This window comes from Phasianus colchicus, chromosome 14 (genome assembly GCF_987193195.1).
Source record: "Phasianus colchicus chromosome 14, bPhaCol1.hap1.1, whole genome shotgun sequence".
Lineage (NCBI taxonomy): Eukaryota > Metazoa > Chordata > Aves > Galliformes > Phasianidae > Phasianus > Phasianus colchicus.
Window position 1 is genome coordinate 18,158,403 of NC_143449.1, and position 23,695 is coordinate 18,182,097.

At 53.7% G+C, this 23,695-nt stretch overlaps 4 protein-coding genes and 5 non-coding genes across 12 annotated transcripts; 2 read left to right on the top strand and 7 right to left on the bottom strand.

Moving 5' to 3' along the window:
• Positions 1-304: 304 nt before the first annotated feature.
• DKC1 (dyskerin pseudouridine synthase 1) lies at positions 305-8,864 on the bottom strand. Its single transcript, XM_031594123.2, has 15 exons — positions 8,741-8,864; positions 8,527-8,588; positions 8,279-8,365; positions 7,907-7,998; positions 7,209-7,393; positions 6,667-6,731; positions 5,971-6,097; positions 5,504-5,634; positions 4,359-4,502; positions 3,974-4,094; positions 3,138-3,256; positions 2,500-2,603; positions 2,007-2,073; positions 1,228-1,386; positions 305-992 (listed from the first exon to the last, which is right to left on the bottom strand). Exons 1-15 carry the CDS (start codon positions 8,754-8,756, stop codon positions 921-923), a joined length of 1,551 nt encoding a protein of 516 aa, XP_031449983.1. The 5' UTR covers positions 8,757-8,864; the 3' UTR covers positions 305-920.
• LOC116229788 (small nucleolar RNA SNORD83) lies at positions 2,969-3,044 on the bottom strand. Its single transcript, XR_004167102.2, has one exon. It is a non-coding gene; the product is annotated as a small nucleolar RNA SNORD83 (small nucleolar RNA).
• On the bottom strand, positions 3,547-3,793 carry LOC116229795 (small nucleolar RNA SNORD17). Its single transcript, XR_004167108.2, has one exon. It is a non-coding gene; the product is annotated as a small nucleolar RNA SNORD17 (small nucleolar RNA).
• LOC116229794 (small nucleolar RNA SNORA36 family) lies at positions 5,204-5,337 on the bottom strand. The gene has a single exon (XR_004167107.2). It is a non-coding gene; the product is annotated as a small nucleolar RNA SNORA36 family (small nucleolar RNA).
• On the bottom strand, positions 5,712-5,787 carry LOC116229792 (small nucleolar RNA SNORD83). The gene has a single exon (XR_004167105.1). It is a non-coding gene; the product is annotated as a small nucleolar RNA SNORD83 (small nucleolar RNA).
• On the bottom strand, positions 6,318-6,564 carry LOC116229789 (small nucleolar RNA SNORD17). Its single transcript, XR_004167103.2, has one exon. It is a non-coding gene; the product is annotated as a small nucleolar RNA SNORD17 (small nucleolar RNA).
• A 67-nt stretch (positions 8,865-8,931) lies between the features above and the next one.
• F8A1 (coagulation factor VIII associated 1) lies at positions 8,932-10,248 on the bottom strand. Its single transcript, XM_031594125.2, has one exon. The coding sequence runs from the start codon at positions 10,163-10,165 to the stop codon at positions 9,119-9,121; it is 1,047 nt and encodes a 348-aa protein (XP_031449985.2). The 5' UTR covers positions 10,166-10,248; the 3' UTR covers positions 8,932-9,118.
• Positions 10,249-10,464: 216 nt separating this feature from the next.
• On the top strand, positions 10,465-15,930 carry LOC116229577 (putative G protein-coupled receptor 34). Of its 2 annotated transcripts, none has more exons than XM_090150438.1 (2): positions 10,465-12,098; positions 13,171-15,930. In XM_090150438.1, the coding sequence occupies exon 2, from the start codon at positions 13,186-13,188 to the stop codon at positions 14,197-14,199; it is 1,014 nt and encodes a 337-aa protein (XP_090006564.1). In that variant the 5' UTR covers positions 10,465-12,098; positions 13,171-13,185; the 3' UTR covers positions 14,200-15,930. The 2 variants fall into 2 exon arrangements, with proteins under 2 accessions (XP_090006564.1, XP_090006565.1); XM_090150439.1 differs by having other exon boundaries at positions 12,077-12,103.
• Positions 15,931-16,108: 178 nt separating this feature from the next.
• Positions 16,109-23,075, top strand: TRMT2B (tRNA methyltransferase 2B). 3 transcript variants are annotated; one of them, XM_090150436.1, is made up of 13 exons: positions 16,109-16,296; positions 16,824-17,101; positions 18,050-18,104; positions 18,507-18,626; positions 19,092-19,191; positions 19,368-19,438; positions 19,881-20,027; positions 20,121-20,215; positions 20,732-20,946; positions 21,188-21,289; positions 21,437-21,556; positions 21,741-21,924; positions 22,703-23,075. In XM_090150436.1, the coding sequence occupies exons 2-13, from the start codon at positions 16,917-16,919 to the stop codon at positions 22,827-22,829; spliced, it is 1,521 nt and encodes a 506-aa protein (XP_090006562.1). In that variant the 5' UTR covers positions 16,109-16,296; positions 16,824-16,916; the 3' UTR covers positions 22,830-23,075. The 3 variants fall into 3 exon arrangements, with proteins under 3 accessions (XP_090006562.1, XP_090006561.1, XP_031449982.2); XM_090150435.1 differs by having other exon boundaries at positions 16,111-16,266; XM_031594122.2 differs by having other exon boundaries at positions 16,116-16,266; positions 21,825-21,924.
• The last annotated feature ends 620 nt before the right edge of the window (positions 23,076-23,695 follow it).

A 23,695-nucleotide genomic window follows, 5' to 3' on the forward strand; every position in this document is an offset into this window, starting at 1 on the left:
GGGAGAAATCATCCTGAAATCGTTCAGGTTCCACGCTTAGTGCCCTGTGCATAGCTGCCAAGCCTGTGCTCACAAGCCTTGTAATATGCTCATCTACTGCCTCTGCCCCTGCAGCTGCACCCCTACCTAATGCCTCCAGAGCACATGAGATACCAAAAATCAGCAGAGGCAGCTGAGAGGGCTGCAGTCCCATTCCAATAACTTGGTTGGAGCCAGCACTGGCAACATCACTGGGGGACACTGGGTCTGGGATCAGCTCACAGCTAACAAGCAGGTCCCCACACTAAAAAGCAAAAAGCAGGAATTTCATGTTCTAATCCTTTTATGATAAAGTTGAAAAGAGGTACCAAAGAATGGACATTTGTTCTCAACTAGCTGAGGGTCAGGCCAAGTATACACCGAGGTTAAAATCAACCACAGCCCCTCAAATAACCGATTCAGCTGTCTGCAGAGGTGCCAAACCCTTCCAGATGGGCCATGGCTAAGCCAGTCCTCCAGACACAAACACATTCTGTAACTGTCGGGTAACAGTTTCGACCTTGGAAGAGAAGGAAAAGGCAGGAGAAGAGAAGGGAAAGTGTTATTCCTCTCTTTCACGGTGAAAACAAACCCCAAAAAGCAAGGAGCTGCATCTTCCCTGAAGATACCACTTCAATTGGCATTGAGGTGTCCAGCTTTACAGAGCAATTCAGTGCAGGGGCAGTCAGGCACCACTCTCCTCTGGCTACCCTTAAAACAGGATGAGGAGGGGTACTGGAGCAGGGCATATCCTGGGCAAACAACTTCTCACTCATATGCACAGCAGAAAAGGAACTTGGAACTTGCTGGCCCCTCAGCTGCACAGGCAGTCCTCTTTTTCAATGCCTCAGACTTCTCCCTCTCTAATGATGAGGTCGCCTGCTTTGGACAGATCCAGATGCTTACTCTGAGCTCTCTTCTACCTCCTTCTGTTTCTTCTTCTTCTTCTTCTTCTTGGTGCTGGTTTCACTGATCTGCAAAGAGGATTGAGAGTTCAGGAATTAATCAAAAAGGCATCACTCACTGCTCATATCAGGAAGACAGTCCAGCCCACATGCAGGCTAACGCAGCACTCGGAAATCTCTTTCACTTTGCATTCTTTCACACACAGCCCCAGTGTCCAAACACCACACACACTTATCCCAGGTGCATAACAGACAGCAACTCTTCCCAATGCTTGAACCATACCACAGCAGCACCATTACATACCACTTCTATTTGTTCCTCCCCACTCTCAGATGCTTCTTTGGCTTTCTTTTCTTTCTTCTTCTTTTTCTTCTCCTTTTTGCTCAGCTCCTCTGGTGGTGGAGTGGCTGGGGATGGTGGTGGGCTGGCAGCCTCATTTTCACTCTCTGACTCTCGCTTTCTCTGTTAGGAGAGCACTCTGTCAGACTATTTTCCAAATGAGCTCAAGTGATGGAAAAGCTGTTTGCAAGCCCATCACAACTGCTTTAGCTGTTTGCAAGCCCATCACAACTGCTTTTTTTCCTGATTCAAACTTCTCAGTAAGCAACACTTTGAACAGGAGTGTGAACTACAGACTGCCAGAAGTCCCTTCCATCATACAGCATAGGGATTCCTTTCTGCCAGAATTACACCTCAACTTCTTAAGTGGTCCCCACTGCTGCACTACATGCAAGCCTTAACTTAGATCCCTACATCAGAGCAGAAGTCCTAACTCAGGGAACTCTATATACAATGTTTGCATGGACTCCTCAGATCAACTTTCAGTCTGTAATCTCCAGAAAGGTTCTCTGGCACAATGACCTGGCACTGTAGCTCCATCCAGTGTATTTCTTTGGATGCTGCAGCTTTTACAGTACTCCTCATTCCCACTTATGGTGCTGCAGTATCCATGTACAAAGACAGGGACCAAAAGGACAGAGCACCCTCTGCCCTCACAGAGACAGGCTCTACCACAAAAGCACAAGATCCAAAGCAGCCTTCAGAGCCCAAACAACCTTATACCAGAGAGCAGCAGTACTCACTTTTGGAGCCCTTTCCACTTCTGACACAGCCTGGGGAGCTTTAGCTGCCTCTTTCTTGGACGACTCCCTGAAAGAGAAGAGACCTCAGGCTGAGTGAATGCTGCTGCCTTCACAAGGGTTCCCTTACCCACAACAGGCATTGATTAGGGGAGTTCAGTGTGGGGGAGGACCTGCAGCCTGCACCAGTGCCAGCTGGACAGGACAACAGCAAAGCCTCCCCTCTTTTATTTAGCAGACTGACTCCCTCTAGAGCCACAGGCACAGGCTACAAAGGGATAACCGTCTGCTCAGGGCCTTTCACTCCAGTCTGGCAGACCACCAGCATGTTCCATGGAACTTTGAAGAACACAGCTAAACACCAAGGGTCCAGATAGCAAATTCACTTTGGACCAGGTATGATATCCTAAGTACAAAAGGCGGTGCCCAGAACAGTGCTCACAGCATGCAACCCATCACTGTGCCCACACTCTGAAGCTGCATGCTCTGTACCCACCTGTAATCCACGTACTCCTTCTTCCAGGAATCTGGTGTGCACTCATTGGGCTTTCCATGTTTGTCCAGCAGGCCCTTCTGGATCATCATCTTCTTCTGACTGGCCTGAGAGCAAAGAGCAGAAGCTTAGATCACAGCTCCGTGAAGGAGAAAGCATCCATTGGGCTTCAGCCACCCACCCTAAGGAATAACCCAGGAACAAGCCAAGGCAACAACTGCATTATCACCGGCCTAACCATTCTCTGAGAACCTTCTGACAACTCACAGGAAACACCCACTGCACAGCAGCCTACAAGGAACAGACAGAAGGCGTCCTATCTTTAATTAATGCAGATTTGTGAGAGAAGTAACAGCAGCAGACAATTGCGTATCACTGAACTCAGATCCTTGGCCATAATTACTCCTCCAGCTTAATGACCCACTACATTTCAGCTGAAGCACTGCAACTGCACAGCTCCTTGCCCCTCCAGAGCCATCAGCATGGGGTGATAGATGAAGGTCATCTTTGCACAGAGTGCTAGTGACAACCAGTTGACATCATTTGGCTCTTGACCACAGGAAGGCTCAAGCACAGACCAGAGGTGCCTGCAGCCCCACAACTGGGCATCCACTAACACCACTGAGTCTCCAGCTGCTCACCTTGGGACCGAGGCCCCATTTGCGGGGATATGTGTCTCTCTCCATGATTACTCTCTTAATCTTTGCTACCACGCCATGGTCGCAGGTAGAAATGACAGCAGTGGTCATCAGGGCAATGGCTGCAGAAACAAGCAGGGAGCTTACAAACATTAAAACAGCAAAACCGTGAGAGTACAGATGCAAGAATGTGCTGGGTTCAGGCTTTTCCTCCTCTGGCAGCACAAAAGAGAGACAAACCACCAACAATGCCCTATCCCCCTGAAAACCTCACTGGAGGAAAGCTCTGGTCTAAAGCTTCAGGAAGATGTCCTGCTCAAAGGCAGCAAGCTGATGTGACCACATCGGAGGTTAGAAATGCTCCTGCAGCTGCCAGTGAGGCACAGCTGGGATTTTCATCAGGTGGCAGTATGTGATCAGATGTCATCCCTCGTCTCAGTGGGGACAGAGCCCCTCAGAGAGGGGCCCTGACCCTGCCAGCACTGCTTTGCTCCTGCAGGCAGCCAGCCACACACCACAGCAGCCCCCAGCAGGACACTGGGACACTGCAGGGTCTCTGGAGGCTGCACGGCACCCAGACCCTAGAACAGGAATCAGGGTGCTGCAGGAGGGCAGTGCCACTGCACTCAGAGAATGGATAAACTTCATCATCACCTCACACACACAGCACACCTGAGCTCTGTGCAGCTGAAACACCGAGGAGCACTCCAAACCTTGCCAAATAATAGCTCTTAAGGAAGCACTACTTAAACTTCAATGCATGTTGTCTAATCTGCTACACCTTCACTGGAAGGTGTATTTTTACACATAGGTGGGCACAGGAATAAGCAGCTTCATACCTAGGCAGATAGCTTCTCCTTTTGTGGTGATGACTACAATCTCCTGATTAAGCTCAATACCGTCTTCATACCTCAGGACACCAGGCAGCATGATCTTGGCTCCATAGCAAATGGCATTAACCTAAAGAGGAAGGGAACAGAAAGGCTCGTAAGCGACTGGAGGACAAAATCAGTTCAAGAAGCACTTCTAATATTTTAGCTTCCCATTGCCTCTACTGTTATTAACAATAACACTAACACATTTCTAGCTGACTACCAATACCAGGTTCTGCAGAGCACATGACACGACAGTGCTGAGCACCACGAGGACCCTGATTCTTCATTTATGAGCTGCACAAGACAGGACACAACCTCTGCATCAAACAGCCCTACCTCAGGAACTCACCGCACTGTCTTTCATGACGAGCCGCTTGTGTGAGGTGAGCAGCTTCTCCAGGGGCAGGATGACACGCCGCAGGTAGCTGTCATCCTTGTTGTTGTCATACTGCCACTGTGCATCCAGCACGTCGTGCATGGTCACCATGTTGTCCTGCAAAGACACAGCCCCTCTGAGCTCCCCCCTACAAAGCAACTAGCTTGAAACATGCACAAAAGACACAGCTGAAGCCTAACGGCAGATAGTGTGCTGGAAAGGAGGGAAAATTGGCGCCCAATTCAGAAACATCTATAAAATCTCCATAGAAAAGGCAAGAACAAGCACATTCTGCTGGCAGCTCGAGGGCAGTCTCATCTCTGCTGCTTCAGCCTTCTACTTGCCCAATGTCACACTGCACTGGGATCAAGTGTGCAAGTTCTGTCTACAAGAAACACTTTCCAAGTGTGACCAAGCTTAAATACCTGGGACTTCTAGACAAAGTAGATGAGTGAGTAGAAGCCTGAATTAATCAGCTCATGAATCTGTGACATGGGATAAGTTACTGAAACAGCTGCAGCCATCCATCACCTTGGATTCACTGCCAGTGAGTTGCACTTCTGTTAAGAGCACAGATAGGGCAGCACTTGCACTATGATAATCCAGTTTTGCAAACAGAGAAATTAATCCTGGAGTTTGGATGGGCAAGTGGGATCCAGGAACAACCAGATGGAAAACTGTGCAAGTGTTGAAGATCACACAAAACTGCACATCTTGAGTGGCCTTTGCTAAGGCACACAGCCTGCACTGCACCCTGACACAAGTGATCAGGCTGCTGAACAGACAGCTCATGTGTCTGAACTCCAGACACGTGCATGGTTTGTAGGCTGAGAAACACAGGTGGCATAAAGCAAGCTTTCAGTCACCAGGGTGCACTTCCCAGTCATTTCTGTCCCAAAGCTTAATTACCAGAACAGGGACAAGACCCTGAACTGAACTCAACACTTTGGTTCTGGACTGCCTATGGTAAGTGCCACACTTCCAGTCCATTCACAGCACTTCCCAGTCACCGTGCACCTATATCCTTCTCTAACACCAAAGAAGAAAGACCATTTTGGGAAACTCCTACAATCTCTTATTTTCTAGTTTGCTGATTACAGTCAGAATCATCACTCTACCATCTCTCCCAGGATGCCTGACCGCACTCTGCGGAGCTCCTGCATTTGGCCCCCAACACCAAGCAGCAAACCAAGGTGGACACAAAGCGTTCGGATGTAGGTGCCTGCTTCACAGCTCACCCAGAAGATACCTGAAACACAAGAGAGAATTTACATGTATAGCTGTAAGCGAGCCACATCTAGAGGCTCCACATCCAGCCCCTCAAAGAGCCATCAGCAAGGGGTGATAGATGAAGGTCATCTTTGCACTGAGTGCTAATGCCGTCTAGCTGACATCATTTGGCTCTTCAGTGAAGGGTGCAAAACTAACAAAAGAAAGCAGGTGAGATTTGTTTCTCAGCAAAAACAACGCACGAAGCATTTACTGCTCAGTGGGTGCAAGGATCTGTATCTCAGTACATCTGCAAAGAATGGGAAGCAGCACACTTGAGCTGAATGTAATCAAAGGCAGGAGAGCTGTATTTTACCTAATCTTCTCTCAGGATCATACTCCACCAGCTTGCTCTCATAGATGGTTCTGACTCTCAGCTGTCGCTTAACAGCAGCGATGAGGGGCGGTCGCTGGAAGAGTGCTCCTGTCAGAGTTTCTATTGCCTAAAGGTAAAAGAAATAACACCTTAAGCTGGGCTATTAGCACAGCTGACATGTGAGCACCTCTGGGTCTCCAGGAAAGAGAACCTTCTCTTGGAGTGACAGGCTCATCACCAAGTGGCTATTTCGTATTTAAGAAAGCTGGTGTGAACCACCAATGTGGTCAAAACGCTCCTGCAGCTGCCAGTGAGGCACAGCTGGGATTTTCATCAGGTGGCAGTATGTGATCAGATGTCATCCCTCGTCTCAGTGGGGACAGAGCCCCTCAGAGAGGGGCCCTGACCCTGCCAGCACTGCTTTGCTCCTGCAGGCAGCCAGCCACACACCACAGCAGCCCCCAGCAGGACACTGGGACACTGCAGGGTCTCTGGAGGCTGCACGGCACCCAGACCCTAGAACAGGAATCGGGGTGCTGCAGGAGGGCAGTGCCACTGCACTCAGAGAATGGATAAACTTCATCATCACCTCACACACACAGCACACCTGAGCTCTGCTCCTACCCCTTCATCTCCCACAGAAGCCAAATTCTTTGCACAGAGCGCCAGCGTGGCCAACAGTGTGCAGAGACTTACCCTGGCAAGCTGAGCCTCACTTTCAATTGCATTGTGCAGCCGAACAATTCCCACATACTCTTTGCCTGAAAGAACGACAAGAGCAGTCAGGAACGGCCACTTGCATTTAATGTTGACCTCAAGGCATGCACTGCCACACAAACAGCTCTCCTAGGAGGTGCACACCACTCGTTATGCAGTAGGTTATTCTCCCCCCAGAACAATCTAAGCTGCATATTTACTTCTTCACCATGATTTATGTCTTGGGATTTGCAGACTTGCGCCTTAAGTTCAGCTAGCACACAAAACCTGCCTTTCAGACATGTTTTCATCGACCTAAAAGAGCACAAATCCCAGACACAGAAGCAATCAGAAAAACCACTTGAGACAGCATGGATGTGCCCTCAATGGCTGGAAGCAAGATGGATAAGCAATCCTTGAGCTCAAGGCACTGAAAGCTTAGGGCAGGCCTTTCAAAGACAAGTACGGAAACCTCCTTGCCTCCAAAACAACTCTACACCTCCTCAGCCACTTTGACCACAGTCCCATGGCAATGAACCTACCTGCACTCTGCTGAGACTTGACAAGCCGTGTCGCCCTCTCAATGCACACAATGAGGCATCCAGTCACCTTAGGGTCCAGGGTGCCACTGTGCCCTGTCTTCTCTACTCGAAGGATGCGTCGGATCCACGCCACCACCTCATGGGAAGATGGATTGGAAGGCTTGTCCAGGTTGATGAAGCCAGACCTACGGAGTGAGATGACAGATTAAGACTACATGGTGGGTCTAACAAGGGCAATGTGAAAAACAGGATGAGATTTGTCATGGTAACATTGAAACATTTCTGAATGAACAGCTAGACAGGAGCTGAGCCACAGAGTTGTTCCACTCAGCGCATACAGAGCTGTTCTGTGCTGCAGCTCACACGCTCCATAATTCAACAGTACTCTCCAGAATGCTGCCACTGGTCAGTGTAAAATGCTGCAGCCGTGCTCCAAGCAGACCCAAAGCCCCATACAGACTGAATGGCTCTCCAGAGAACCACTGAGGCCTCCCCTGGTGTACATCTACCCGCAGAGAAGCCACAAAACCAAACCAAAGCCACCTCCAAAGAAAACGGGCCAGCAGGACCCAGGCAGACATTCACTGGTGAACAGCAAGACAGAGTCAAGAGAAAAGAAAAAGAAATCTGGAGCAGAATGTGCTTGTGATATGCTAACTGTGGAAGAGAAATAAAACACTCTGAATTGTTACACTCACCGTACATAGTCAGAGATCTCCCTCTTCAAGGGATTAGCACCGGAGGGGAGGGGTGTGTAGTGTGTTGTCAGCACGTTTAGCTTGTCAAAGTTCTACGAAAGGAAAGCAAATAATGACTGTAAGTACCATGAGATGGAGGTGAGACCGAGGACAGCAGCTTTATCCCAGCACAGCTCCCAGTTGTACAAAGGACGCTTTGCATTCAGGTTAACGAGCCTCTTCCAAATGACTAAACAGCAAAGATGAGGGGCCGAGAAAGGAACAGCGCAAATAAACCCAGCAGGGCCCTCATTGCTTTCAGCTCACAGAGCAGAAACACGAACGAAACCCAACGAGAAAGGCGGGGAGCCACCGCCCCTCCGTGCTCGTTACCTTCAGCAGCAGCGGCCACTGGGACGTGTCCAGCTGTGCCACGCGGGACTCGGGCTTGATGAGGAACTCCTCGGTGTGCTGGATGTCCTGCGGGGCACAACGAGGGCTCAGTGTGCGCCACGCGGTTTCGCTCACACCGCCCATCCCCCCCTTCTCTGCCCGCCCCCCGCTCCCGGGGCGGCCGCACGGCGCCGGGCGGGACACGTGGAGCCCATCGCGGCCCTCCGCCAGCCCCGCGCCGCCCTCACCGCCACATCCTCGTCGGGCAGCGATCGCTTGTCCTTCTTCCGCCGCTTCTTCACGGAAGAACCTACGGGAGAGACACGTTTAGCGGCCCACCGCCCCGATGAGGCGCCTTCCAGGCCAGCCCCGCCACCGGGCCCCCCCCCGTGGATCGCAAGCAGGATCCATCGGCCCCCTCTCGCCCCACTCCGGTCTCCCTCCCGCCGCCCCGCCGCGCACCGTCCCCGTCCGCCATGGCCGCGCCGCGTGGTGCCGCCGCCGCGCCGAGAGCGGAAAGGCCGCCCCTTCCCGACAGCCCCTGCGGCACCACGTGACACCGGATGGGCGGAGTCACCGCTATCCCGCCGTGCGTGACCACGCCCCCCCGCGGCCCCGCCCTCCGCCCCACGAACCAATCGCTGCAGTCAAGGAGCGCGCTCGCACCGCAGCTTTATTACAGACGCTGAGCTCCACCGTAACACAGCGTTACGCTCCCCGCCGGCGGGGCCACGCGACCCGAGCCCGTCTCGCCGGCAGCTCCCCGCGCACGCGAATTCCGAACAGTCCCGAGGCAGCAGGGACCCTCCGGGCACAGTCCTGTGACAGTCCAGGCGGCTTTCAAAGCCCGTGCCCCGCGGGGCTGAGCATGTCCTGCAGCACCAGGTGCAGCAGGTGGTTCTGCTCGGCGCTCAACAGCGGCCACAGCTCGGCCTGCAGAGCCCGAAGCGCAGCCGCGTCCTTCTCCTGGCAGGCCAGCACGGCGGACTGCAGCAGCAGGAAGAGCTCTGCGGGCAGGTAGCTGGCGGCCGCAGGCAGCCCTCCTCCGGCCGTGCCGCCCTCGGGCGCCTCCCAGCAGTACTGCTCCAGCGTGCGGGCGTGCTCGGGCGGCAGCTTGCCGGGCGGCGGCTGCAGGAGAAGCAGCAGCAGCACCCGCGACACCTCGCAGCTCACCAGCGCGTCCAGGAAGGCTCCGCCGGGCGCGGCCCCGCCGCTCCCCCCGATCCCGGCTCCGGTTCCAGCCAACGCCTGCGCCCGCGTCAGCGCCGCCAGAGCCCCGGCGTAGTCGCGGCCCAGCAGCAGGCAGGAGGCGCGCTCTGTCAAGCAGCGCAGCGCCTCCAGGGGCAGCTTGGCGGCCGCCAGGAGCTCGGCAGCCCTCTGGAAGTGCGCGGCGGCGCGGGCGGGCCGGCCCGTATCGCGCAGCGCTGCCGCCAGCTCCAGGCAGAGCCCGGCCGCCAGCGCCGGCTGCCCCCGCTCCAGGTGCAGGCGGGCGGCGAAGGCCCCGCAGCTCTGCGCCGCCGCCAAGTGCTCGCCGAAACCGCCGCGCAGGGCCAGGCGCTGCCGCAGGTCCCGCTCCTGGCGCAGGAAGAGCCGCGCCGCTTCGCCCAGCGCCGCCGCCTCGGCGGGGCCGTGGAAGAGGCTCTGCGCGCAGCGCGCCACCGCCAGCTGGCACCAGGCCGCGTAGGGCAGGCTCTCCTGGGCGCGCAGCTCCCGCGCCAGCGCCGCGAACTGCTCCGCCGCCTCCGCCACGTTCGGTTTGCGCAGGAAACGCCGCCGCAGCTTGGCGGACACCAGCCGGTACCGCGACAGGAAGTCCCCGTCCCCGCCGCCGGGACCCGGCCCGGGCCCGGAGCCGCCGGGCCCCGAGCCGCCCGCCGCCGCCAGCATCGCGCGTCGCTAGGAAATGACGCAATCACGCCGCGTCTCCCTTGGAACCTTATTCTGCTGACCAATCAGCATCCACTACCGGGTCAGGCGAGGAAGGGTGTAGGTGGGGGCGTGATCTCATTTGAGCCCCGCCCATCTACGGGGCGTGGCGACATCGTGCAGGCCACGCCCCCTGGCCGGCATGCAGCCCGGCGCTCGGTGCTCCCCGGTGCTCTGTGCAGCCCGGTGCCCTGCAGCAGCCTGGCAGCAGCGGTTCCGAGGGCAGGCAGGCCGGCCCTGCGGCAGGGCTGGCTCCTCCCTGTCCCCAGACGCTGTGCTGCGCAGGAGGTGCTCAGCTTTCTGCCCGGTGCTCAGAGTGCCGTGCGGATGCTGCGCCGTGGGAACTTCCCCGCGTGGGTAAAAGTTCGGTCCCAAAGGGCAGTGCAGGTGTTGAGGTCTGAGAGTGAAGCTCACGCTCGGTATTTCACACGGGTGGTGAAGTTTCAGTGCATGCAATCAGCACCCCCGGAATTCTAAGAAAACCCCTCTCTGACCTATTAATTCCAGAGCGTTCCACAAAGCTGCTGCCTGAAACTGCAAGGTGGATAATGTAACTCATCCCTCTGCAGCACAAAATCCCCCAGGCTGACAGTGCTGTGGTGTAGTGCTGATCTGCCTCCTCCGCAAACACCCGCCGTGAGCAGGCAGTGCTCTTCCTGCACTTAAAACCACATAGAGCCCACGGGATGGCAGTGTGCAGTCGGGCTGCTGCCACCCAGCAGTGCCCATTGATGTCAGGAAGGCTGTCCTCCCCACAAGCCATGCCTCGCTTCTCCTCCTGCTGCTTTCTGGCTGCTGCACAAGGTGGCAAAAACCAGGAGTCTGCTGCTTGCTGCTCTGTCCTTTCCCATTGCCAGGAGCAGATGTGCTCTGTGCCTCCATGGGTGCAGGTACCCAGAGATGTGCGTTGCAGAGCGACTGACACCAGTGAGCTGATGCTGTAGAAATGCCCTCGGAGATCTCCAGGCTTTCTCTATACACAGCTATTTCTCTGCTCTGTGTCTGGCAGGTTGGGTTTTAGATTGACTCAGTAAGGGCAGGAGGTGAGGCTGAGCCAGCACGACATACCAAGACAAGGAGGAGAAAATGGGCTCGATGGCCTCTGCTTTCCCCTCAGCAGGCTCTGAGATTTCTGTGGATGGAACAAGGCACCTCCTCACACACTTCCTATCCTGCCCACACGTTGCTGCAGTTTGTGTTCCGTTGGGGTCGGATGTTGGTGCCAGATACCCAAGGAGCATAGCCAAGGGTTCAAAACTGAGCCCTCTTTCCTGCTACCCTCACAGCCCCCTTCCCCGTCCACCCACCATGGCCATTTGCATCTGTGAGAGCAAATCTGGAGATAAATAAATCCAGGAAGGTGGATTCTGTTGTGGCACAACCTGCTCCAGGCACGTGACTGCTGTTGGTTCGGTGCTGGGTGAGGGCTGGTGGGGATGAGCTGCCTGGACCCTCACCTCCCACCCCTGTGGGCTCTTCCTACCATCCTAAAAAGGATTCTAGCAGAAGTGCTGTCACAGACAAGCTGTCATTTGGAGGTATTTCAGTGCTTGTCCATTGCTCTGCATCCCACAGGGCAGGAGGAGATGCAGCCCTGAGGCAGGGAGATGTGGGCCTTGGTGTGGTACCCCGCAGGTACCAAAAGGAGTGGATTACGGGATCCTTCTATGGGGCGTTTTCACACCTATCAGCCTATTTGTGTCCGGTGCACTTGGGTGCACTGCAGAGCTTACCTTCTGCACAACCTTCCCCACAAGGGCCAGGAGGGGAAAACCAGGCAAGCCCATGTGGGAGGGAAGTGGGATGGGAGGTGTCGTCACCAGTCAAGGGCTTATAGGGGCCACGAGGAACAGGAACCTCCGTCACAGCCGGTGCAGGAGCTGAGGAGTGCCAGGTGAGGTGGGTGTCTCCGGGTCAGGGATGCCAGTTGGTGGGGGGCCATGCTCAGAGCTGGGAGGGAGAGCTTGGCGCTAAGCAGGGTTGTGGCATGGGACCATTTGCAGGTGGTGGCCACACTGCTGTGCCATACAGACACACACAGAGCATACTGCAGGGCTGTCTTTACATGCAAACTGTGCTGTCTGTGTGCACAGGGGCTGTGCTGCCCCTTGCAAAGTATATTCAGAGCACTGTGATGGGTGCACAGGCAGAGCACGGTGCTCTGAAACCATTAGGTGCTTGTGGCAACACTGCTATGCAGTGAGCTGTGAGCGGTGAATGTGGAGCACTCAGCCCCCTGTTTTTTTTACCACTGTGAGTTGCAAGCAGCAAGCTCATGGAGCTCTGCAGCCTCCATCCAGGCGTGCTGCCCTGCCCTGCTGTCCTGGCGTGCTGGGCAGGTGTAGAGGGAGCAGAGAAGGGCATTAGAGAAGTTGTGGTATGTGGGAGGGAAGCTGGAGATTTCTTCAGCTCTCCATCATTCAGCATCATGGAAAGTGGAAAGGGGAGGGAGGCATTGGGGCACGCAGGAGCTCATGGGCAGGCAAAGGGTTCTGCAGGTGGTCCCAATGGGGCAGGTGCTGACAGAGGATGTCCAAGTGCACAGCGTTGGGTCCCTGGGCTGCACATGTCCTGAATTCATATTTGCTATACCTGTTCTGTCGCTTGTGTGAAATCAGAGCTTGGGGTGGGCTGACCCTCACTCCAGACATTGTTAAGCAGCTCACCTCACACAGAGCCACAGTCTCATCCGCCCATTCCCAACCTCCCTCATGGCACAGAGTTGGGAGAAGCTGGGACAGGCAGGAGCAGGCTCTGCTTTCCTACCAGTGTTTAATGGGCACATCCTCAGTGGACATTTCCCTACAGAGAGCCAGCAGAACCTGTTCCTTGCCCAAAGCCATTTTTCCATTGCATTTGGGGCACTGGATACCATAGGTGGCTGTGCTCCCCATACATCCCAATGCCCACATGCCTCCAGCTCGCCCCAAAACCCCTTGCAGCTCTTCCTGCACATCTCATTTCAGATCTGAACGCTTACAATGGACCCTCAGAGCACCCCCCCTCCTGCCATTGAAGTCACTCAGCAGCTCCTGGGCAATTCCTGCTGTCAGATCCACGATGGGTTCCTCTCAGTGACACTGCCTGTGATGTACTCACTGATCTTTGCCATTGGGCTGCTCAGCAATGTGCTGGCACTCTGGGTGTTCTCATGCAGCATGCAGCGCCAGACCTCCATCACTGTGTACATGAGGAACCTGGCCCTCTCCGACCTCCTGCTGGCCCTCTGCCTGCCCTTCCGCATCGCCTTCCAGGACAGGAGTGAGCCTCGTGTCTTTTGCAATATTGTTGGGGCCTTCTTCTACCTCAACATGTATGTCAGCATCACTTTCCTCAGCCTGATCAGCCTGGACCGCTACCTGAAGATCATCCGGCCCCTCCAGAAATACAGGATTCACACCGTGTCCTGTAGCACGTTGGCCTCTGGAATGGTTTGGGTGGTGAACTTTGCCTTCATGCTGCCTTTCTTTTTTGAGAAAAGAGGGAAGGGACCCTGTGACCATAAATGCTTCCACTTCAGGAGCAAAAGCACCATGGCAGCAGCCTTCAACATGGCCGCAGTAGCTGCCTTCTTCATCGTGCTGTTGCTCTTCCTCTACTTCTACAGCAAGATATTTGCCAAACTGCACCAGGTCTCCTCAGTGAAGGCCCAGCAGCTGAACAAGAAGACCAGCACGAGAGCCATCACCAAGACCTTTGTGGTCCTGGTTATCTTCATTGTCTGCTTCACCCCCTACCACACTGTCCGCATCCCTTACATCCTGGCGCAGATCGGGGCCATTTCCAGCCTGCCCTGGAAGCAAGGTCTGCACCTTGCTAACGAGCTGGTGCTCTGCATTTCAGCCCTCAACAGCTGCCTCGACCCCATTATCTTCTTTTTCTTGTCCAGCAGTTTCCGCAGGGCCGTGCTCTGCACCATCCAGGGCAGGCTGAAGGGAGTCCTGCTGAGCAACCAGGGCAGGCTGACCCCCAGCAGGTCTGTGACGGAATTGTAGGGTCAAGGTCCAGAAAATGGGATTTCCTCATTGCAGATTGGCTCTGGCCACTGGTATTTATAGGACAAGGCTTGCTGGGAAGATGGAACCACTCCGTGAGACATGGCTTAGTGGGCGTGGTGTGATGGGTCAGGGTTGGACTTGGTGTCATTGAAGTCTTTTCCAGCCATAATGGTTCCATGACTCTACGATTCATGTAACACCACCGGGGTCAGAGTCTCCATGGGAGTAAACGAGGAGAAAAGGACAGCTGGGACCTTGTTTGTTCCTACCACAGCTGGCATAGCTGAAGAGCATATTTCTGAGCACGAATGAAGCTGGAAGTGCCAAAGGAGATTTGGCCTTGGCCTGGGAACCCCGGGCAGCCCAGAGGGCAGGAGCAGAGCTGGGCTCCTTTGCAGACGAAGAGGAGAGGGGAGGAGTGAGAAGGGGAATGGGCAATGAATCATTACTAAGGACACATCGTCTTCTCACCAGAGAGAGGAAAAAAGGGACGGGACAGGAGAGGGTGCAGTGCAAAAGCATCTGGGAAGGATGAGGAGGCATCAAAGCATCACTCGTGGAGCCAGGGAATATTTTGCTCCATGATGGAGCACAGAGGTGAGCACTGCCAGACTTGTGCAACAGACCTGCCAGGAAATGCTGCAGCCCTGCAACCTGAAACCACGACAGCATCAGCTATATTCTCTCATTACTGCAGCCTTTGTAACCTCAGCTCAGCCCCACATCTCCATGCACCGAGCTCAGGGCTTCCTTTAGCTCTTTGCCCCTCTCATCAGCACATTTGCAGGGGCTGGCAGCTCTCCTGGGCACAGCACAGCTCTCTTGGGGCCATTGCTTCAGGAAGGTTGCAGTGGGCAGAGGGGCTGCAGTGCCCCCTGAGCCCCAATGGGAGCAGCTGGCTCTGAGCTTCTCAGCTCTGCTGTTCTGCAGCAGCTCCAAAAGAGAAACCCACGAGGGATGTGCAGGAGTTGCTGCCTTCATCAGCGCCTGCTCCCTTCTTGCAGAAGAGAATATTTCTCGGTATTTTTATCCTGTTCTATGCCCACACCTCATTTGTTCCCTTATTCTTAGGGCAGTGCAGAGGTGGAGCAGCAGCATGAGCTCCCTGTTGGGCAGCAGAGCTGGGCAGTGAGAGGTGGGGCTTCATTCAGACCAAACTGCCGTAGTGACCACAAAACTCCAACACTGAATAATACTTGGGAGAATAAAATGTTTCCTTAAAGACTGAATGATCTGATCTTTCCAATCAAGGTATGAGCAGCTTCAGTCTGAATGTATCTGTTTTCTCTCTGTATGATGAGCAGGAGAGAGGGATATTTCACTCAGAGGGTGGTGAGGCACTGGAACAGGTTGCCCAAGGAGGCTGTGGATGCCCCATCCCTGCAGGCATCCAAGGCCAGGCTGGATGTGGCTCTGGGCAGCCTGGTCTGCTGGTTGGTGATCCTGCACATAGCAGGGGGTTGGAACTGGATGAGCATTGTGTTCCTTTTCAAACCAGGCCATTCTATGATTCTATGACGATCTCTTCAGCGGAGGTGGGGGGAAAACACAACCAGCAAAGATTTTCCTATGGAAAGCTGCATACAAATGTCACAACGCTCTTTTTCTTTTCCGATCAGTGCTGACGAGCTGCAGCAGTGACACTGTGTGGTTCAGAAGCCTCAGCATTGCAACAGCAGTGCCTGTGTGCAGTGCTCAGTGTGCACAACCCCCCCGCAGACATCCTCCCCCACAATGGAAGCCGCAGGGCTTGCAGGGCTGAGCTCACTGCTGGGTGCCCCACGTCTCACCCCTTACCCCATCCCCGGGCGGTGGGATGCAAACCGACATCCTTTTCATTTCTAGCTTAAAGCAGCACAGGGATCATTATCTCTAGCAGGCAGGAGGTGACGTGCAGCCGCGGGGGCTGTCGGGAAGCGGCGGTTCCGCCGTGCTGTGACCCCAGTATGGCCCTGCTGTGATCCCACTGTGACCCCAGCACGGCCCCATTACAGCACACAGCTGCTGCTGCCCTGCACCCACTGGATTCCGCACTGCAATGGCTGCAGCCTGCAGCTTGCTCAGGTGAAAAGCAATTTTTCATTCCCTTTGCATGTAAGTGGAGCACCCCACCCCTCCGCATGTTAACCCCGGGTCTGGATAAGAATTTTAGCTGCTATATGCTTTAATCTGAGATTATTGTTTATTGTGTAGTTAAATTGGTGATGGATGTATCACGCGGTGAAGCAAAAAATAAATAAATTCATGCTTCCAGCATACTTGAGACTGTGTCCTTTTCAATCATGATCCATTAAACTGTTGGAATATTATGCTGTAAATTATTAGTAGAATATTATGTGGTGGTTATGCAAAGCAGCAGCCATTCTGCTCTGCCTCATTTCAGTAACTGGAATGATACCTATGCAATGTTAATCCCAGGCCTGGGATGTCTTCAGGAGGCTCAGGTGAGCCCAAATCACCGCATTGATAACTCTGGGTCACTGCTGAGAATCTTTGTGCTGGGAAAACTGAGCAGTCGTGCTCAGATCCATGGGGAATTCACCAAATTCTCTATGACACTCAAATCTGAGGATGGAAAGGACCGGAGAAGCATCATCACGCCTGTTGCTGCTCTATTCCAGGTGTAGTCGGGGCTCACAGCTGTGACATCTGCTGTGACACCACAGGGTGCATGGTGGGCTGGAGGGCTCTGAGCAGCCCCTCTGCTGCCTGCCATGGCCCTGCCCCATGCATCCATGCTGACACGCCGGTGCCTCCGCCTGCTGACCCCACAGCCCGTGTTCCTGAGCAGCCTGCCTGGGTGGGACTGTCGACAGCCAACAGGGGAGGGAGCAGCCAAGAGGAGAAGGAGGAAGGATGGGGAGGGCTGCAGCTTGCCAGCATCCTTCTGGGAAGAGAGGTGCGGTAGTGGGATGTGTGTGCTGTGCATGGTGGGGGAGCATTTGGGTATGGAGGGCTGCAGTTGGGAAGGTCTGTGTGTTGCGCACTGCATGCACAGCTCAGCTGTCTGCTGTCAGAACCCTGAGCAACCGTGGTGTTTATTGCCCTCAGCAAGCACCAGCCTGGCTGTGATTGTCAGTGCCAGAGCAAGGGGCTGCACTGAGAGTTTAAAGGTTACACCTCCATCCACTTGTCAGGTAGAAATGAGAGGCTCAGCTGTGACAGAAGTAATGGAAAGGGCAAACAAAGAGGTCTAAGCAAGAGGGAAGGAGCTGGGACAGAGCAACTGCCTTTCTGGCAAGCAGAAAGTACTCACCCATGTGATTCACAGTTCTGTGCTTGGAATCAGCTGGTGATTTGAATGCAGCTCCCAAAGCCCCAGTGGGGAAGAATAGCAGTATATCCAGCTGAGCACTTGATAGACACTTAGGACAGCTTGGATTATATCCATCTCACCCCGTCCTCCCTTATTTTCTTTGCAAGGCAGCTCTGTGTGTTGCATCCCTGCTCTCTTTGGCTTGGATATAAGTATCACAGGGTTCCAAGGCTCATCTCCCAACTGCTGCTGGAGGGCTGGCCATGTACAGGAGCCCATAATTCCCCTTATGCAGTGCAGAAACTGCATTGGTCCATACTGAGCTTCATCCCATGCAGCTTTCACAGCAGTGACCAGCAGTGTGAGCAGGCAGAGGAGTGAGCAGTGAGAGGAGTGTCTTGTTCTTCTATGGGAAACTTCCAGGGAGACAGGGCTGTTCTTGGCTCTGTCTTCTAATGGGGGCTCATCTGGGACCCCAGGGGCCGAGGCTCAGCCTGTCCTGTGCTCGCTGTGGCTCCTGTGTTTGCTGTGGCTCCTGGGTCCTCCCACCCCAAGCATCTCTGAGCATGAGCCCTCTGTTTTGCTTTCCAGGTTGGCAGATGCAGCGACGCCGCTGTGGAGACTTCCATACCAGGAGCAGCTGCAGGTAAGGTGTGCACACTTGGAATTTCTCCATTGTGTTGCCCCAATGTCCCTTTCCATCCCCTTGAGCAACTGCCCTTAGGATCTGGCACAGCAGTCTGGTCCAACCCCCCAAAATTATTAGGATTGGAAAAGAACTCAAAGATCATCAAATCTCACCCCAACCCATCCCCACCATGCTCACTGAGCCAAATCCCTAAACCCCACCTTTTGCTGCCTTCACTCCTGAGTTATTCTAAAGCACAAAAGGTGCTTAGGCCCTGCCCAGTGCAGGACAGGTTAATGGAGGCTTCATTGCTCCAACACCCCAGACCCACCCTTGGGGCCATGGTGTCTGCATTGCTGTGTGGTCCATAGAGGCTGTGTGGTCCTGTGGGAGTGTTCCTGGCTTAGGACTGCTCTGTAGGTGAAATATGAGAGCGTGAGGAAGGTTCTGCAGACCCTGACATCACATCTATTGGAGCTGGGAGGAGGTGTGCAGGATCCTGGAATGCTCTGCTGTCCCCTGCAGCCCGTGGTCCCCTCGGTGAGTGCCCATGGTTGGTTCCAGAGGAGCTCCTTTGCTGCCATCTGCTTTGCAGACTGCAGAACGAGAGCTGTATGCTGCACTCATACAAATCTGCACCAGAAGTAGTGACCGCTGTTGCTGTTACCACTACTGAAGCACAGCAGCCACTGTGCTGCATCCACTGGTTGGGCTCCACAAATGCCCAGCAAGTGCTGTTGAATGGCAGTGGGTGCCACTTTTTGTGCGTGGAGGAACTTATTGACACCCCTGTGCTTCATCTGCACTCCCACATCAGATGGCATTCTGTCAGACCGTCCCTCTGCTGCCATCTGTCACATGGCAACAAAAGGAATTGGGATATTGTTGGGAAGCTTCAACCCCAGCATCTGCCTTTGACGTTGGGGGCCAACATCATAAAACAGGAAGCATCACTTTTGGAGCAGCCCTTGTACAAGGCCTTGATTTCCTTCTTTCCTCCTTCAGCCCACTGTCAATGGGTACCGCAACAAATCCACGTTCTCTGTGAACCGAGGGCCGGATGGGAACCCCAAAACAGTGGGGCTGTACGTGGGGACAGGCAGAGGTCAGTATGGGGCCAGGAGTGGTGCTGGGTGAGGGCTGCTGGGCTTACATACCACCTTTTCTTCTCTTTTGCACAATGGGGTGATTCAGAAGAAAGGCTTTTCTCCAGCTTACAGCGCTGCACGCTGCATGGTTTGCAGTGAAACAAACCCCTCAAATACCCATCTCTCTCTCCAGCAAGAAATATTGTCTGCGTGAGAACTGACCACATGATGAACATACCCCTAAAGCACAAACAAGTGGCCCAGGTAAAGTAAATATCACGTCTGTCTGCAGGTGGGAGAATAGACAGAGTGCTGTCTCTCCTTCTGGGGGAACACTGCATTGGTTGTGTGTTTGTGTATATACAGTTTGTATGGGTATGTATATGGATGTGTGGTTATGTGCTGTTCTTGGATCTGTTCTGATTCTGGCCAATGAAAAAAATGCTTTTTGAAGCACGGAAGTTAATGCCGGAACCTCAGAAGTGTCCCCTGGAGTGAAGTTAATGAAGCAGCAATTAATGGCTATTTAAAACAGATGAGAATCTCAAAGTGGGACGATTGAAATGTGTTGCTTTCCTCGCAAAGAGTTTTCTCTCGGTGTTCAGCTGCGATAGCACAGAGGGCAGTGGTGGAACAGTCACTGTTTGGGGCACAGCATCAGATGAGGATGAGGGCTGTGTCCCTCACTGTGCTGTGCTCCATGCAGTGCTATGAGCAGTTCATCCGCTGCTCCCCTCTGGGCTCCTGCATCCTTTTCCATGAAGGTGGGCACTGGAGGGAGCTGGTGGTGCGCACCTCCCAGCACGGCCACACCATGGCCATCGTCACCTTCCACCCCCAGCAGCTGGGCCAGGTGAGTGGGAGTGTGCCATCTCCAGGCCATCCCAATGGCTGTCATGGAGCTCTGTGGACATATTGACCCAACCATTCCTTCCTTCTCTTCCAGGAGGCTTTGGCTGCTCAGAAAGCACTGCTGAAAGAGTTCTTCACCTGTGGACCTGGAGCAGCGTGTGCCCTGACGTCACTGTACTTCCAGGAGAGGTAGTGGTGGCTCTTGTGGACGTGGCTTTAAGGGGGCTGCACCTCGCATTTGTTGTGAAGTATCAGAAATACTTGGATATGGTTCTGCCCCATGGGAGTGTTGAGCCTGGGGAACAAAAGGGAAAATCTAAAGTGCTCTTAGGGACGTGACCTGGGTATTGCCAGGCTGATGGCTGCACTCAATGGTCTTAAGGATCTTTTCCAAGCTAAATGATCCAAATCATTTGGATCCTATGATTCTATCTATGGATTCTAATGATCCTATCATTGCCAAATCACATCAGCAGCAAAAGTGGGAATACATCCCAGGGCTACAGCCCTCTCCAAAGGGCCACAACCCCACCCTACGTCATTGTGACCCTATTCAATTCTCAGCAAGTTGCAGATCCCTCAAAAGTGTCACAATTCCTTGATCTTGTTGAAATGCTCAGATGGAATAAAAGCAAACGTGCACCCCAGGAAAGGGGCAATGAAACGCCGCCCCTTGCAGGGTGTTATTTTTATGTGTCCTTCCAGCACCATGACACGCTGTTCCCATGAGCAGTCACCCTTCCAGCTCCTTCATGGAGAACCACATATCTTCGAAGACGTGCTGGACCTGACGTTTCGCATCTCTCCAGATGCCTTTTTCCAGGTGAACACAAGTGGAGCAGAAGTGCTGTACCAGGCAGTCAGGGAGCTGAGCCAGGCTGCCACAAACACTGTGCTCCTCGATGTCTGCTGTGGGACGGGTGAGCAGCATGAATCATAGAGCAGTTGGGTTGGAAGGGATCTTAAAACCCACCCAGTCCCACCTGTGCTGTGAGCTGGGTGCCCTCCACCAGCTCAGGCTGCCCAGAGTCCCATCCAGCCCAGCCACAGGGATGGGACACCACAGCTCCCTGGGGCTGGTGCTTTCCATGCCCAACATTAACTCCAATGCTTGTTTTCCTACACTGAAATGTGGTGTGTTTGTGCATCCCTGGTTTCCAGGCACGATTGGTCTCTCTCTGGCTCGCCACGTGTCCAAGGTCATTGGTATTGAGATAGTGCAGAAGGCAATAGAGGATGCCAGGTGGAATGCAGCATTCAATGGTAAGTTTAACCATTGCTATTGCTGAGAAACCTGAAGCAAAAGTGAAGGGTTGCTCCTAACTACTCCCTCCAGTCAGCAAAGAGTGGGATTTTGTGTTAGGTTGTCTGAGAGTGCACTTTGTTTGCGTGTCTGCTTTTGCTTTGCAGGAATTTCAAACTGTGAATTTCACAGTGGAAAGGCAGAGGCTGTGTTACCAGAGCTGCTCTCATCGTGGGAGGATGCCCGACCCCTTGTTGCAGTGGTGAACCCATCCCGAGCTGGGATCCGTAAGGATATACCATTTATTTTCACCTTAAAGAAACAGTTCTGAGCAATCTGTGTGTGAGCTGTTGTGCTGGCTCCAAGCCCCCAGCTCACTCATTCTCTAGATATTCACTCTGGCCCTACAACCACCCTCATGGCCTCTATGGGTTTGGGCCAGTATTGGGAAGTCTCAGACTGGCCCTATAGCCCAGATGCTGCCCATTGCTGTGGATTGTCCCCAGGAGCTGGAATGTCACCAGGACATGGTGAGATGGTGCTGTGCTGTTGCAGATCACAGGGTTGTGAGGGCCATCCGGAGCTGCGGGGCCATCCGAAGGCTGCTCTACATCTCCTGCAAGCCGGAGGGTGAAGCCATGAGGAACTTCCTTGAGTGAGCAGCCTTCTCTTTTCTTTTCTGCTGACGTTAATGACGCTGCTGTGTGCCCTGAGGACTGGGACCTGAGGATCTGTCCTCAGCCCAGGAGGGTTTTTGTTGTTACCAAATTTCACTGGGTTAATTCTGCAGGTGGGACCCCGGTCAGTGTGTGGCCAGAAGTGGTTTGTGCTTTTGCACTGCTTTGGGTTTACCTGCAAGCTGCGCTGGTTGAAGCAGTGGGTATTCCTGGGGCTGAGTGCCAGCAGAATGCATCGTTCAGGGGTAGAAAAGAATGCAAAGGTGTTGTAATGACATTGTGCACAGCTCTTCCCCAGCATAACACGGAGGGTGGTGAGGCACTGGAACAGGTTGCCCAAGGAGGCTGTGGATGCCCCATCCCTGCAGGCATTCAAGGCCAGGCTGGATGTGGCTCTGGGCAGCCTGGTCTGCTGGTTGGTGACCTGCACATAGCAGGGGGCTGAAACTAGATGATCACTGTGATCCTTTTCAACCCAAGCCATTCTAGGATTGTATGATTCTATGATAACAATGCAGAAGGGTGTGGGAAACCACAACCCCACGCTCCCTGCAGGAAGGTGGGCCTCCAGCCAACAAGCAAAGCCAGCTCCTGGGATTAGCAGTCACCTCCTTAGGGTTAATCCCCCAGCTGAGGGCTGACGGATGTTAGCCAACCTAAAGATACTCTCTTAATGCCTCCTCCGTGAAGCTAATGGCACGGGAAGGCTTACACTGCAGGTCTGAAGGTTGCCCTCCAATGCTGTTCTTCCTGCAGGCTGTGCTGCCCCCCTGACCCAGGGAAGAAGCTGGAAGGAGAGCCGTTTGCCCCCGCGCTGGCTGTCCCTATCGACATGTTCCCTCACACTGCTCACTGTGAGCTGGTGCTGCTGCTCACCCGCTGACAACGAGGAGGTTTGCAGCTCTGTGAGCTCAGGAAGCGACCTCCTGATGTCCTTAAGGAGTGGATGTGGCTGTGACTTGAACTTATTTTAATACGAATCTCAAGAAATTAGTTCTTTTCTGTTTGCTCTTACTGTGGGTTGCCTAATCTTATATGGAAACGTAATGATTTCTGGAAGTTGTTTTCTCATTGTGTTGCTCTTCAGTAGCCAAATAAATAGATAAACCAGGCTAATTGCATAAACGAAGTGAAGGTATTTGTATGTTATGCCCTTCTCATTGGCTGACAAGCTGTGAGCCTCAAAGGTGCTTGAAATTCTCTCCAGCTCTTCAGAAAATGAAACTGCTGCAAATTGGAGGTAGGTCTCAGTCAGCAGAATGTTTCTGCAGTCGGGTTGTGAGTTTCCTCAGAAAGAGGAAATTGGTTGAACGGAGGTTGACAAACCTCTAAGGAAACAGGGAAAGCTTCTGCCCTGAAGACTCTGCCTGCTGGTATCTCTCACAGCTGTGATTTGGTCCTAAGGAACCCTGAGCTTCATAGGAGCGTAGGATCACTGAGAATGGAAAAGCCCTCTAAGATCAAGTCCAACTGTACACCTACTGCCAGTATTCCCCACTAAGCTACGTCCCTAAGAGCTTGGGACAGTGCCAGCCACCTTCACTGGGCTCTTCAAATGCATGGGGTCAGGACCCGGGGCTTGTTACAGCAGATCCTACAGCAGAAGGGAGGTGATAGGCACCCTGCAGACAGGTTCCCTCGTGCTGCCCCTTTGCATGCTTTCCCTCTCGTTTTCAGCTCATAGAATGGCTTAGGATGGAAGGGACCATAAAAATCACCTAATTCCAACCCCCTGTCATGCATAGGGCT